The 12,067-nt window shown below is 40.1% G+C and overlaps 1 protein-coding gene across 1 annotated transcript in view; it reads left to right on the plus strand.

Annotated features, from left to right (window-relative positions):
• The first annotated feature begins 4,687 nt into the window (after positions 1–4,687).
• Positions 4,688–12,067, plus strand: part of DNTT (DNA nucleotidylexotransferase) — a 151,822-nt gene continuing 144,442 nt past the window's right edge. Inside the window, exons 1-2 of the mRNA XM_042459023.1 lie at positions 4,688–4,705; positions 8,370–8,498. Of these exons, the coding sequence (XP_042314957.1) occupies positions 4,688–4,705; positions 8,370–8,498 (147 nt within the window). The remainder of the gene's footprint in view (positions 4,706–8,369; positions 8,499–12,067) is intronic.

Below are 12,067 nucleotides of genomic sequence, written 5' to 3' on the forward strand. Positions count from 1 at the left end.
ATTACTAAAAGAGCTTTTCAAAATCATATAGTGTAGATGCTCAAAAGTAAATTAGGCACCAAAGGCTTTAATAAAAAGCGATGTCCTGACCTGGCCCTGAAAAGAAAGCAGTGATAATGCCAGTTAGGCCTGGTAGAAGAGGCATTCCACAAATGAGATACATTATTTTAAATGATGATGATGATGATAATGTCAGTTAAGAAGAGCAAGATGAGGGCCTCCAAGGTTCTCTAGAAGGTCAATATGGCTCCTTGAAATTGTCCATCTCAGTTGTAGGAGATTGTGAAGAAAATCTACACTGTATGTTTGTCCTTCTGTCTATTTGTATCGTTTTTATTGTTGTTGAATCAACCTCTAATCACGGTGACCCTGTGAATGAAACATCTCCAAAAGCCCCTGTCCTCTACCTCTCTGCTCAGATCCTGCTGACCGAGACTTGTGGTCTCCTTGTTTGAGTAAAACTGTCTACCATGTGGTTTTCCTCTATACTGCCCTCTACCTTCCTCAGCATCATTGTCTTTTCTAATGTTTCATTTCTTCTCATTATGTGGCCAAAGTATGACAAACTCAATTTGGTCATCTTGGCTTCCAGAGAGAGTCCAGACTTGATCTGTTCTAGAACCCATTTGTTTGTCTTTTTAGCTGACCATTGTATGCTCAGCACTCTTTTCCAACACCACATCTCAACTGAATTAAATTTCTTTCTCTTGGCTTTCTTCACTGTCCACCTCTTACATAGTGATTGGGAATACAATTGCCTGGCTAATCCTAACTTTAGTGTTCAGAGTTATATCTTTGCATTTTAGTTCTTGTTCAGTTCTTGAATAGGCGTGGTACAGACTGGTCTGTAGCGCCCCTTTTAGCTCCGGGTTGGGGGCAGGGCAGCCTCACCGGCACCCCTGTGAGCTCAATCCAGAGTTTTCCTGGACCACAGAGAAGCAGCAAAATGCTGCTTCTCTGTGGCATGGAAAAGGGGTGTCCTTGGGGCTTCATGCCCCTGGACACTCTGGGACCCAGAGCCGTGGGAGAAAGGGGCTGCCTGGCCCCTTTCTCCCTGGCATCATTCTTGCAGCCTTTTGGTTGCTGCAGGAACGATGTAGGCACCCAAAAGGAGCTCAGTTTCACGTGCCCAAAGGAGCTGCCGTAAGTGGCCAGGGCTGGCACGGAGATGTCATGCACGTGCCACACCGTTTGTATGCGGCACGTGCATGATGTCATCATGGTGGCCCCTGTGTGGATGGGAGGCTGTCATGATTACGCCACCACCATGTACTAGGGTTGCAGGGCATGTGGTCGCTCCGCCCCCACGCAACCCTAGTACATGGCCAGGTTGGAGCAAAGTGCCAGTCTGGACCACGCCATAGCCACCCTTCCCAATTCTAGTCTTCTTCTGATTTCTTGACTGCAGTCTCCATTCTGATACATGTTTGATCCAAGGTATGGGAACTTTTCCTGCCTAATTCAATTTTTTTGATGTGTAGGATTAATTCTTGTAGATCTTCTGTGTTTATTATTTTTGTTTTCTTAATATTCAGCATTAAGCCTACCTTGGCACTTTCTTCTTTAACTTTCTTCAGTAATTGTTCAAGGACCTTGCTCTTATCTGTTTGTTGTAACACCCAAGTTCTCCAAACAAGGTACTGCCTCCTTACACCAGTGGTCCTGTGACAATTGCAAGGTCCTGCTCCTTTCAGATTTTAGGGACCAAAATCTCAGGGAATTGGAGCATGCTGATTGAGCAACTGTATTTCAGAACCAAAGAGCCTTTGTGAAAGTTTTTTCATGGGTAATGAATCCATTGTGAGAGACCATAGACAAACTCTTCAAAATAATATAGGTTGGTAATCTGTAGCTTATATTTCAGAGAACGGAACTGGAAAAACCACCCCTAAGTATTCTTTGCCTACGAAAACCCTATGAAATTCATCGGGTGGCCATAAATAGATAGGAAACTTCAAGGTTCACACACAGAGAATAAAGTGTAGTGTTAGTGTTATAAAAATCCAAGTACGGCCACCAGATGGAGCTATTGATCTCAGGCTCAGTGTGTGTGTGTGTGTGTGTGTTTATATATATGTGTGTGTGTGTGTGTGTGTGTGTGCGCGCGTGCATGTGTGTGATACCTATATTTTTAGAATTACTGCTACTCAGTTTGTTGAAGGAAAAAACTAGACAGATTATTGTAATCCCATAAAGCAGAACAGTTAGGTTTGTCAACAGTTTGGCTAAAGTATACTCATTTGAATCTGTTATATATGTGTGTTCTCATGTGCCTAGTGTTGGCTATTGCCCTATGTGTGGGCAATGGTGAGATTATTATGTAATGCAGGAAACAGCCAACAACCATGATGTGTGTGTACGGGGAGAGAGAGAGAGAGAGTGTGTTTCTGAGTTTACTCTCTCTAATTTTTAAAAACCTTTTAGACTCCTTTCTATTTTTTCTTAAGTCCCTTTTTTAATTCTTTGAAAAATGCATTACTCATTACTGTACGAAAACATACACCATGTTTGTCTGTCACTGCCACAATGAGGTCAGAAGGAGGTGCCTAGCCATGTCATCAAGGCTGGGCACCCTGTTCTGATGGCAGAGTGAAGTGACCCATGGCAGCAGTGGAATAGTAAAAGGTAAAGGTATTCCCTGTTGACAAGGTTGTCAAGTCTTGTCAGACCATAGGGGGTGGTGCTCATCTCTGTTACTAAGCTGAAGAGCCAGCATTGTCAGAGACTACTCTGGGATCATGTGGCCAGCATGATTGCATAGAATGCTGTCTGCCTTCCCACCGAAGTGGTACCTATTTATCTACTTGCATTTGTATGCTTTTGGACTGCTAGGTTGGCAGAAGCTGGGACTAGTGATGGGAGCTCACCCCATCATGCGGCACTTGGGCCTCGAACTGCCAACCTGCCAATCTTGCAATCAACAGAGTCAGCATCTTGACCACATGAGCCACCACAGTGGAATACATGTATGATAAACTGAGCAGCATTAGCTTGGAGGGCCTTTTTACCTGGGGAGAGTTGGTTCAGCTCTACGGCTAGGATATTCCGGGCTGCCCCTGGCCAGTGCAGACAGGACACAGATTCAACAGAGATCAAATGAGGGAAAGAGGAATGTTTGCACCAAAACCAAATGATCCTGATGTTTAATTAATATAATGTTGCTAAAGCACAAATAATAGTACTATGGTTTGCAAAGTGATGAAGAAAATCCAGCAAATGCTTCGCTCAGCCAAGGACCAGAGAGACCCTCCCATAGCCGCAGGAGTTTACTGCATACCATGCAGCTGCGGACAAGTCTACATAGGGACCACCAAATGCAGTGTGCAAACAAGACTCAAGGAACACGAGAGACACTGCAGACTGGGCCAGCCAGAAAAATCAGCAGTAGCAGAACATGCCACAAACCATCCTGGGCATACAATACTGTTTGAAAACACTGAAATTCTGGACCATGCCAACCACTACCATATCAGGATGCACAGGGAAGCCATTGAAATCCATAAACACCTGGATAATTTCAACCGGAAAGAAGAAACCCTTAAAGTGAACAAAATTTGGCTACCAGTCCTGAGGAATAGCAAAATAAGGACTCAGCCAATGCAAATAGGAAACCACTCAGAGTCAGGGGCTTTCCCAGCAGATAATGATCACCAATTAGCAGACACTAATCCCCTTTTGCATTAGCCTCCCAGCCTGAGGCCTGCCATCAGCACAGAACAATAAACATGCAAATCACTCCTGCATTCCCAGGCTCACACAGTATATATACACCCACTTTTTCCAGGCATGCATTCTGTGAAGATGCCAGCCACAGATGCTGGCGAAACATCATGAAGAAACTTTTTTGGAACATGGCCACATAGCCCAAAAAACCCACAAAAAACAATAGTACTATGACTAATACTATTGAATAATAATAAAGAAGGCTCAGTGGAAATGGGTGAGAATCAATTTCTGAAATGTTGCCGGAGTGTAGATGTGACACATGATCAGTGGAAGGGTTAGGAGGAAGAACAATAGGGAGGTGGTAGTGAGGGAAACCCAGGATATTGCAAGAAAGAATGCAAACCTAGGAAAATGCAAATAAAATCAGAACAAAAGAGCTGGAAATTTTCCACATTTCTAGAGATTTTTTTTGTCACTTTTCGCTGAATCCACTATCTTTTTTCCTTCTGATTTGCAGTCCAAAAAAATTCAGCTGACAAATGTTTACAGTAAAAACAACCCAAGCTAGTATTGTTAATTGACACCCTGAACATTGTGTAATCAAGGTACATATCAAAGAAATAAGAATTGCAGTGAAATAAAATCACCGAGACAATACAAAGACTAGTGAATGCCTTACTTTTTATATGTTCAGACCAGCCTGTGATGTTTTACTACCAAAATGGTCTTTGTGCAGATTTTCCACTCCTTCTAGGAATAATTAAAAAAAAAAGTTTGAAAAAGGTTAATTGGTTTTTAAGGGTTTTCAAATTAATTTTGTTGTAATTTAATTGGAGCAACATGAGATAGAAATTTGTTTTACTGTGACCAGCTAATTTTAGACAAGGGTCAGTGACAAAATAATGGACTCTAGTAGACTGTGGACTCTCTCACGGCAGGAAACCTAAGGAGATGAGGAAAGGCCAGGCTTACCCAGGAGGCAGGAGACAACTGTAGTGGGATCCTGCTGTGAGTAGGCAGAATGGGACAATTATCTCAGGTGCAGATCTTGGTCATTTTCAAACAACAGCAAATGGTCAATTAAAAATACTTTATTCTATTTGGCTTCTAAAGATCCCTTGACAAATATACTGGTCCATAAATGATGGACATAAAACAAAGTTAAGTAAAATACGAAAGATAAAAATTAACAGAGACATAACCATGCAATTCTGAAATGGAATTACTCTGAAATATGAGCAAGAACGTTATAAGTTAATTAATGTTATCCTGAATAGGCTGCCTCTAAGGGTAAAAAGCCTTACAGGGCAGCCAATAACAACCAAAACAGTGAATAAAACATCTGTAATGCAATACTAAAACTAGGATGGACAGCTTGTTATGGGGGAGGGGACATATGAATACCACAAATGAGCACACAACATAATGGTGCAAGTACAAATGTTGTTTCTCTGTTTCGCAGTCACAGCCACAGAATCATATTTAAGTGTACAGACTCCTTTGTCTAAAATAGCAGATAACATTGACCAAAATGTTGAGATAATTTAGGTTTTCCTCAAAGATAGCTTGTTTAAATTCCATCATTTTGTTGAATGGAGCCATAGCAGTTAAAGTAGTATAAAACTGCATTATTTCTACAGAGTAGATGCACCCTATGTCTCTTGCATAAAATGGTTGAAAATGGAATTATCAGGAATTCTAACTTTACAACATTATGTAGCATCTCGTAACACCGTTGAGACTAACTGAAATAAAGAAGTTGGCAGCAAGACTTCAGTTTACTTCCTTGGATGCATATAGTGGAGTGGAAACCAGGGGCAGACATATATATGCCATTGGTATGTGAGAATGTCAAATCAAATCCAAAATCCATTGTGTATGGAAATGAAGTAGTGAGTTGAGTTTTAACAATCATGAAAACCCGACTTGCTATTTCATTTCCATACACAAAAGATTTTGATTTTGAATTGACATTCTCACATACCAATGGCATATATAAGTCTGTCCATAGTTTCCACTCCATTATACGCATCTAAGGAAGTAGACTGAAGTCTATGAAAGCTCATGCTGCTAACTTCTTTATTTTAGTTAGTCTCAAAGGTATTACAAGATCTCTCTACATACTGATTCTACAGATTAACATGGCTATATCTTTGAATTTTACAACATTATAATTTTTATTAATCTTATTATTTCTATTCAACATTACTTAAGTTTTTAAAACTTATATTATGTCTGCATTGCAAGTTTGGTTATTATGTTAATATCAGTTTTGAATAATTTTGTTAAATGCTTTTGGGCAATTTGCCATGGTGGGCTTAGATGCACACGCATTTATTTTCTTCCTTTCAAAATATGCTTTCAACATTTCTAAGAAAAAAATGTATTTACCACCACTGTTGTACATTATCCTAAGCCAAATACCATTAAACAAGTAAATGAATTTCTAGTCTCCACTGGATCATATACAGCAGCATTTTTCATATGCTATGATATCAGTATGAGATATTATCTCAGGTAGCAAATTTCTTTTGCTCTTTATGTCACACCAGTCTGGATCTTTAGTCTTCTCTTTAGCCTTCCAAAACTTTGTTGGATTACAACAGTCAGGGGTGAAATGGGATCATGGAAGTTATAGTCCAACACATCTGGAGACTGTTAGGTTGGGCAAAACTATTAAAGTCATATCTCTGTAGCAGGCATAGAAGGCTTCAAGAACTGTTTGTTCCATTTTTTCCTTAAACATGTCAGTACAAAATTAATTCATCAGGAGCAACTGCAAGAGGTTTTTTCAAATTGAGCTGTTTTATCATCTGAGTTTGTGAATCATGTTTATCAAGAAAGAAAACAGTCCTAAGTACTCACAATGAATTTTTCTTTGCCAAGCTCTGTAATTTCTCCATGAGAAAACCACTTGTATATGACACATTTTCCAATTCTGTATCTGATGCTCTACATGGTCAGCTGAGGTACAGTTAAAATGCTCACATTTTACAATATATCTAATCACAAAATAGACGTTGGCTTATATTTGGAAATGGAAATCACCTATATTTTGATCATTCAGGCACTAGCCTTTGTAAAGAATATTTGTTGTTGTTGTGTACCTTCATTCTATTTCTGACTTATACTGATGTTAAGGCAAACCTATCATGGGGGTTTCTTGTCATGATTTGTTCAGAGTGGGTTTACCTTTGTGTTCTACTGAGGCCAAGAGAGTGTGACTTGCTCAAGGTCACCCTTTTAGTTCCATCCTATGCTGAATCTTGTAGTTGGTGAGATGTGGGCTGAGAGTCTGTTTAGGTTTTTCGAAGCCCCACAAGAAGTGTTTCATCCAATATGAGTCATGGGACCTGTACAAACGGGCCCTTTAGCACATCCTGGTGATGTGCTAGGGTTGCCTTGGTGCATGGTTTCCAGACGCCGCACAACCCTAGGACGTCACCAGGACATCACAGCTGTGTGGCGCCATATACACGGCGTGTACAGCTGTGACGTCGCTGCTGTGTGCCATCCAGATGGGTGTGTGCGGCGGTGATGTGGTCGCACCGCCGCAGGCAGTTTGCAGCGGCGCTAAAAGAAGCCACTTTTCAATGCTCCTTTTCTTTCTGTGCAGCTGCGCCATGCAATTTGGTTGCTGTGGCGCGGTTATGCGGAAAAGAGAGGTGGCTCCCGGCCGCCTCTTTCTGGAGGTCTGTATCCCACCTTAGATATCAAACACTTTTTTCCCATTGTGTTTTCTGCAATTTGTACAAAATATCTCTGTGTAGAACTAATGTTTTTTTTCCTTTTGTGTAGCTAAGCACTCACACACGCACACACACACACACACACACACACACACTCTACAACACAGGAAGAGCAAAAGGACAAACCAATTGATCAAAAAAAATGCCAACAACCTACCCAATGCTATTCCTTTTTAAGGGCATAGGACAATAGGTATATTTTTTTCAGTTTTTCACAATAACTAAATCTTAAAGATTCACAATAACTAAATCTCAAAGAAAAAGAAGATTTTTAAAAAAATAATGTTTATTACATGAAGATAATTTATATCCCTACTTAAAGTATGCATTGGTGCTGGCCTGTTGCTAACCCCACAAAAGAAAAGGATGATGTGAGATTGTGTCTCTTTTTTTGTTCAAAAGTATACTGTCTTTACAAGAGTAGCATGATAGTGCATACATCATATGGGCCAACTAACCTGATTTGGCCGGGACATATCCAGCTAGTTATCTGTTATTGTAATTTTCTGCTGCTTCTAAAATGTTCCAGTTTCTCTCTCTTCCTCCAACTTTCTCCCTTTGTCCTCATATTACTTCAGTTGCAGCAAATAGATTTCAGAATGATAAACTAATTTATATTCAGTTTGCTCAGCTGGGGGGAAGAAAAGGTAGCAGAACCTTGTCCTTCCCAGTAGGCTCAGGAAAAATCAAACTGCTGTAGCTTCTTCTAGCATGTATGTTCTTCCCCATTAATAATATTTTCCATTTTGACCGCACTCTGGTGTTGCTTGACTAGTTTTTGTCTGTGAAATGACAAAAAGTATGATATATAGGAGTGTTTGCTTTTACAATGCAGCATGAAGATAAAAGACAGAAATGTTCTAGAAAAGCAGAAACATCACTAGGTTTTGACTTCTGAGACTTCAAGATAAATGAGTTAACAAATGGCTGATTTGTCTCTTTCTCTTTTTCTAGGTGCACCATGAGCATTCTGCAGCTTCATTCAAGCATGCAGAGGAGACTTCACCTCTCAGTGCAGATATTGTCTCCCAATATGCATGTCAAAGGAGGACAACTTTAAACAATTACAACAAAAAATTCACGGTAATGCATATAATTTTATTCCTAAACTATCATTTTTTTTACACAAAACCACAGGCGCTTTCAGGTACAAATTACATAACATTAAATAATATTGTTTGTACAGCTGCCAGGAAGCAGGAGCATCTATTGAGGAGAATAAATACACTACAAACCATCCTGTGAATTTATTGAGAAATAAATTCTGCTTTCAGTTTTCTTTATTTGTAGGTAAATATGCACCATGTTTTGGCAAAATAAAATAAAAATAAAAAACTCTCAAGTATTATACTTTTTAGAGTAGTTGGTCATTTATAATGAATGGATGTGATTTTTTTAGGTACTGAGATAGAAAATACTGCAGCTGCACTGCAGAAATAATCCAGTTTGACACTATATTAATTGCCATGGCTCAATGTTATGGAATTCCGGGATCTGTAATTTTGTGAGACATTTAGCTTTCTCTGTCAGAGAGCTCTGGTGCCACAAAAAATGTATACATATTCATACAGGACTTTTTCAACTTGCTATATGCTATACACAAATACTCTTTAAGAACATGTTCTTTACTGTGATTTTTAGTTCATACTGTAGTATGATAGTTTTATGTTTCCCTTTTCAGGTTTACATGCTGCCCTGTATGCAAAATATCTGACTTCTGTAAACTCTGTCGCTGAGAATGGGCCAGTAGCGTCACTGGGGGAGTGAAGGGGGTGCAGTCTGTACTGGATGAAACCCCAGAAGAAGGGTGACATCCCATTCAGCCCCCCCACTACCCCCTGTGCCATCTGCACATGCCACTCCATGCACATACCCATGTGCAGCATCACACACATGCTGCCCCACACACGTGCTGCTCCAGTGCACGTATGCATGTACTGCTCCACACACACCACGTGTACTGCTCTGATCCCCAGGGAGCTCCGGCCTACATGTGAACTTTTGTGCGCTGCATGCACTTCTCCACTCCCTGCGCACACTGCTGTGGGTCCCTCACACTCCCATGTGGCTGGAAATCCTGCCGGAAGTCCTGCTCCTGGAAGTCTTATCACCAGAAGTCGTGCCTCCCCTACACCAGGTGACACCTGGTGCAGGACCACCACTGGAATGGTCTCCATTCTTGTGTTTCAGTTTTAATGGCAGTGATTAAATTTTGTTTACCACATGATTACTGATAAGCTGTATATTGTCCACCTAGTTCTTCCTCTCTAATAGTTCCACTTGACTGCATTGTATTTTGTCAGATATGCCAGAGTTGGATTCTTACATAAACTTTCATTGTTGAGAATGAGGTGTTCGACAGTGAGGTGTGAGGACAATGTGACAGTTGGTGTTGGGTGGTTGTTTGAATGAGACTTGGAACATGCACGTTCTGGTCACTGCAGAACCATGAAATCCACCAGTTGTGCTTCAGCTAGTTACACTCTGACTTACCTCATATGGGTGTTATGAGAACAAAGTATGGAGGAAAAGAAACAATGGGCAGACAGAGATGTACATAGTCAATAACAAAATGATTGGCATTGCTGCTCAGGGTCTATCAAATAGAAAATTCATGGTGGCTCAAATGGACAAATGTCTAGTAGAGGATCTAGTCAAAATGTTCTGCTTGTAAGTTCCCTTTAAGTCTGTTCAGAGAGTTGGATCACAGATACTAACAAGTAGAACCTGTAACAAAATATTGCAATGTGGAGCATTTTAGTTTATTGTGCCAGCCAGCCACCCTGACCATCATTAAGGTAGTCTATTTCATTCCACCACTTAGTTTTTTTTAATGAGCAGTTAGCTGTTTCTTTCCATTAGATTCCCACCATCTTTTTGTACTCCTTTTTACATTTGTCTAGTTCTTCCTTCTGCATAAGTGATGCCATTCTGCCACTCTCACTTCAACACTTATAGGAATGATTTCCCATAAGCAGCACCAGTGTGAGGTGAGATAACATATTTGAGAACAGAGTGTCCTGTCAGTCCACTGTACCAGTACATAATAACAATGATAGTTTGCTTCTAATTTCATAGTATAATGCAGCTGGCTCTTAAATCTATTGCTCTAAAGATTACTAAAATTAAACTCTGGAAAGGCAGCAGGTTTACATAATGGATGACTCTACCACAGAGGGACATTCTGTAGGGCCACCAATGCTTATATAAGTTACAGTGAGCTTTTTGAAGTTTGTGTGCTGCATCATTAAGGAGATTATTGCATTAGTTTCACTGTTGGAATTGACCCATGATGTACGTTTCTTAAGGCGGATCTTACTGCATTCATTCATCGCTGGGCAATATGCAGCCCATATGCAACATGGGCTTCTCTCACAGCTTCTCAAGAATGAGATTTTCCCATTCTTGATAAGATGTGGGACAAGCTAGGAGAAACCTGGGTTGCATACAGGCAGCACACTGCCCGGAAGTGGGTGAATGTGATAAGATTTGCCTTCAGAAAGTTATATAAGACACATTTTCCCCACCTGATAAAAAGAACTGAACTGGTGTTGTATTTTTCATCAGCATAAATTCATGGCAACACCACAAAATATAAACAGTTTCATCACAGTATTCTAGCACTTGGTTTTGTAATATGTACTTTTCCTTCAGCCAGTAGTTTAATGGCTGCCTCATCATCTCAGAAAACTCAAGAGTGAACTAAGCTCAAAGCTAAATTGAAGACAAGCTAAGCTATTGGTTATTTTAGATTGCAGCAATCTGGCTTCTTGCTTTGGATTTCAGAGCCTAGGTAATGAAATATTTTGATAAATTCCTCCTTGCAAAAAAAAAAAAATTCAGTGTTGGTCAATAGTTAAAGTCTTGTTAGGCATCCTTGCAGGTTTGATTTGATACCTGAACATGTTTGAGAATCTTATTTCTCTACCATCTTTAGGGACTGTAGAGAGCAGGCCTCCATGGAGGCATATTTTCTATACCTGTACCTACTTGCCTGAGTTTTTGAAAACTAACACCACATGTGGGCACCTTTAGTAGCAGCCTTGTTCAACCAAATTAACAGAACTTCTCGATTACCTAATAACTGGTCCCAGGCTATTATAATACCTATCTATTAAAAAAGGGGTAGGAGTGTACCCTATAATTACCAGCCCACTAGTCTGCTTTCAGTAATGGGTAAACTCTACATTAACAATAGGCTCATTAGCTAGATTGAGGATGAAAATATCCCAATGAGCAGGCAGGTTTATAAGTAAGGGCAGGTCAACACTTGGCTGTTGCTTAGTTGTAAGCCACTTATCTGAGAAATATACAAGATCACTCAGCAGTAGTCTACATGTTGCCTTCATAGATTTGACATCAGTTTTTAATTTGATACTCAGGGATAGATTATGGGCCAAACTTTTTTCTTCTATTGTTAAAATACTACTTTTGCTAATCATGGGGCCATACAATATTCTCTGTCTGCTGCCCAAACGACCAACTCCCCAATTAATCCAGGCATGTCATTTCATACCAAATGAAGTGCAAACTGTCTTGATAATTTGACTATTTCTAAATATCACACACACACACACACACACACACACACACACACGACTTAATGTCATTATTTCTGCGGTCCGGGACAGTTGTTTCCAGGGAATTCCTTA

Source organism: Sceloporus undulatus, chromosome 3, assembly GCF_019175285.1.
Source record: "Sceloporus undulatus isolate JIND9_A2432 ecotype Alabama chromosome 3, SceUnd_v1.1, whole genome shotgun sequence".
Taxonomy (NCBI): Eukaryota; Metazoa; Chordata; class Lepidosauria; order Squamata; family Phrynosomatidae; genus Sceloporus; species Sceloporus undulatus.